Raw genomic sequence first — 3,294 nt, forward strand, 5'->3', positions numbered from 1 at the left:
AAAATACCTGAAAACATGCTAAAGTCATGGTTGCAAATTTCAATTCAATTCAATGATATGTTTGTTCAGCAAAGCTAGGAGACCCGAAAAATGACTTGTTGGGCCACCCAAAATTGAACAAAAAAATATAAGAAGTTATTTTACAGTTCACAATAAAGGGAAAAAAGAACAACAGAAAAAAGAAAACATAGTTCTGTACAAACAAAACAAAAAATAATTCAAAACACATTCAACCGTGAAAATTAAATGATTAGAAACACTGAAATAATAAATAATTAAACAAACTTAAATAAAAATAAATTGTTATGCCCTCATAATTTGAACAACATTTATATAACAAGAAATAAATACATATTGTGACATTTGTATCTTTATATATTTAGTATCTTTTGGACGTTTATAAAAAAACTGGGATATCGTATCGCACACTCGTATTGAACTGAATTTATATTAAATAAAACATATAAAACATCACATGGCGCAGTCGACAATTGTTTAAATATAGTAAAAATAAATGTTTAAACGGTAGTATAAGTTTTATCAATAAAATAATGACTGACGTTTTTAAAGGTTTTCAACCGCCTCCGGCTTTGAAGTTCGATCAAGGCAATGTTAAAGTCTGAAGGAGAGCTGGAAAGTATGGATACAGAGATTTTATCTATTTCTTCTTGCTTCTCGATCGGACCAGCTTCAAGAAAAGGTACAAGTTGCGATGTTTCTGAGTTGGATTGTGGATGAAGTACTTCACATTTTCAACATTCACTTTTGACCCGCCAGATAAAATAGATAGAATAATTGCAGTAAGAGCGAAATTTGAAGAGTATTGCTCACCACGTAAAAACGTTGTTTTTGAAAGGTACCAGTTTTGGAAAACCTCACAAGCCACAAATGAGCCAGTAGATTCATTTGTAACCACGCTACGTCTTCGAGCCAAATCATGTGAATTTGGATAACAGAAGGAGTCATTGATTTGTGACAGAGTAGTTTTGGGTTGTGGAGCAGATGCACGTCTTCAGGAAAGATTGTTGAGAGAACCGGAATTGTCTCTCACAAAGGCACTTCAGTTATGCAGAGCTGCTGAGGTTACTCGAGAACAATTAAAAACCATAAAAAGTAACGAGTTACCAGCAACAATAAACTCTGTGAGGTCTGGCAAGAAGAAAGACCAAAATAATGACAAAATGAACAAACATGGCTGTGGAAGATGCGGCACAATTCATCCTATGAAACAATGCCCAGCATTTGGAAAACAATGTTACAGATGTTTAAAAAACCATTTTGGTAAGATGTGTAAAGTCCCCAACTTGTCAAACAAAGGAAGAAATAAAAGTTTTAAAAAATTTACAGACAATCATTCACGTTCAGCATCGCCATCATCTAGATCATCAATTCATGCAGTTGAGGAAGATATAAACAACTTCGTCATTGGTGAATTAGCCATACATAGTTGCACTGCGAATCAAGAAAATTGTTTGTGGAAAGAACTATATGTAAATGGCATGAAAGTCAGATAGAAATTAGACACAGGTGCTGAAGTCAACGTCATCCCAAAAACAGTTTTTGAACAACTTCCTAAAAGACCAAAGCTAACAAAGACCAACACAGTTCTTAAACCTTATGCCAGTGGAAAACTTCAGCCTCTGGGATCATCAGTTGTTGAAACAATAATTAAGGGCAAGAAAACGTTTCTAGAATTTTATATCATTAATAGCAATGCTACAACACTGATAGGACTGCCATCATGCAGCAAACTAAATTTCCTACACAGAGTTGATACCATAAAAACCAGTGTTAAAAAAAGAACATCAGCACAGATACTTGATGAATTTTTTGATGTGTTCAAAGGACTTGGTTGTCTCCATAGAGAGCATCACATTACAGTATACCCATCAGTACAACCAGTGATACATCCGCCAAGACGAGTACCACTAGCGTTACAGCCAAAACTCAAGCAGAAATTAGATAGTTTGTTAAAAAATGAAATAATGGAAAAGAAAGATGAGCCAACAAATTGGGTAAACAGCTTGCTTATTGTCGAAAAGAAAGATGGATCATTAAGATTATGCCTCGATCTCAACAAATCTCAAATAAATCTCAACAAGGCAATAAAAAAGAACTTTTTTTAATACCAACTTGTGAAGATATAATGCCAAAACTTCATGGAAAAAATTTTTCACCATTGTCGACATGAAAGATGGTTTTTAGCAGATCAAATTAGACACTGAAAATACTCGTCTCTGCACCTTTAATACACCCTTTGGAAGATTCTCATTTCGTAGACTTTCATTTGGAATATCATCAGCTCCTGAAGTGTTTCAGAAGAGAAGTTTTGAAATTTTTGGAGACATTGATGGTGTTCTCATAGTATTTGATGACCTAATCATTGCAGCAAATGATGAAACAGAACATGTCAGCAATGTAACCAGTGGTGTCACAAACGTTGTTCAAAAATAATTGGTACTTTATCTAAAGTGTCCAATTTTGTTTGTCCTGCTTGCACCAATCCACAACAACAAATTCGAAATAGAACTGTTTTTGAAGCCATTAAAATAGAGAAAGTCACATCGTTTCAATATCTAAGGAGTGTTCTGGATTGTACTGGAACATCTAAAGCTGCCGTTCGAGCACGCATACGTGCAGCCTGGAATAAATGGCATCTCCTTGCCTCTATATTGATGCGGCGTGACATCCCACTACCTCTACGATCAAGACTTTATAAATCTGTGATACGTTTGGTGTTGTTATATGGTGCAGAAACATGGCCAATGACAACCAAACTGGAACAACATGGCCAATGACAACCAAACTGGAACAACAACTTCAACGAACCGACATGAAAATGCTCCGATGGATGCAACGAATTAGTCTGAAGGACCACATCAAATCTACCGAAATCCTGCGTCGTGCTGGTTTAGATGATATAAAGGACGAATTCCGGCAACACCGTCTGCGGTGGTTTGGTCATGTCAAAGTGGAAACAGTGTCATAACTTCTCTAGCAGATGTTGAAGTACCTGGCACACGTCCCAAAGGCCGTCCAAAGAAGTCCTTGTCGCAAACAATCGAGCAAAACATGAAAGCTCTAAATTTAAATGAAATTGATACAACTGATCGTCTAATTTGGCGCAAAAAGTTGATGGCAAAGAAAACAACGTCGTACCTCGGGAAACCGGGTCCCTGGACGCAAAACGAAGGTTGATTGATATTGCACTTTTACAGTACAGAAATGCTCCATTATCAGGTCTTGATTTTAGTCCAGCGCAGCTGTTAATGAGTCGTTCCTTAAGAACCAAGC

The 3,294-nt window shown here is 36.2% G+C and overlaps 1 protein-coding gene across 1 annotated transcript; it reads left to right on the forward strand.

Moving 5' to 3' along the window:
* Positions 1 to 1,823: 1,823 nt before the first annotated feature.
* On the forward strand, positions 1,824 to 2,126 carry HELRODRAFT_86420 (hypothetical protein; the record flags this gene model as incomplete). Its single annotated transcript, XM_009027915.1, has 1 exon — positions 1,824 to 2,126. A coding segment is annotated over one exon (303 nt), but the record flags the coding sequence as incomplete, so codon positions are not given.
* Positions 2,127 to 3,294: the final 1,168 nt, after the last annotated feature.

Source organism: Helobdella robusta (assembly GCF_000326865.2).
Source record: "Helobdella robusta unplaced genomic scaffold HELROscaffold_52, whole genome shotgun sequence".
NCBI lineage: Eukaryota > Metazoa > Annelida > Clitellata > Rhynchobdellida > Glossiphoniidae > Helobdella > Helobdella robusta.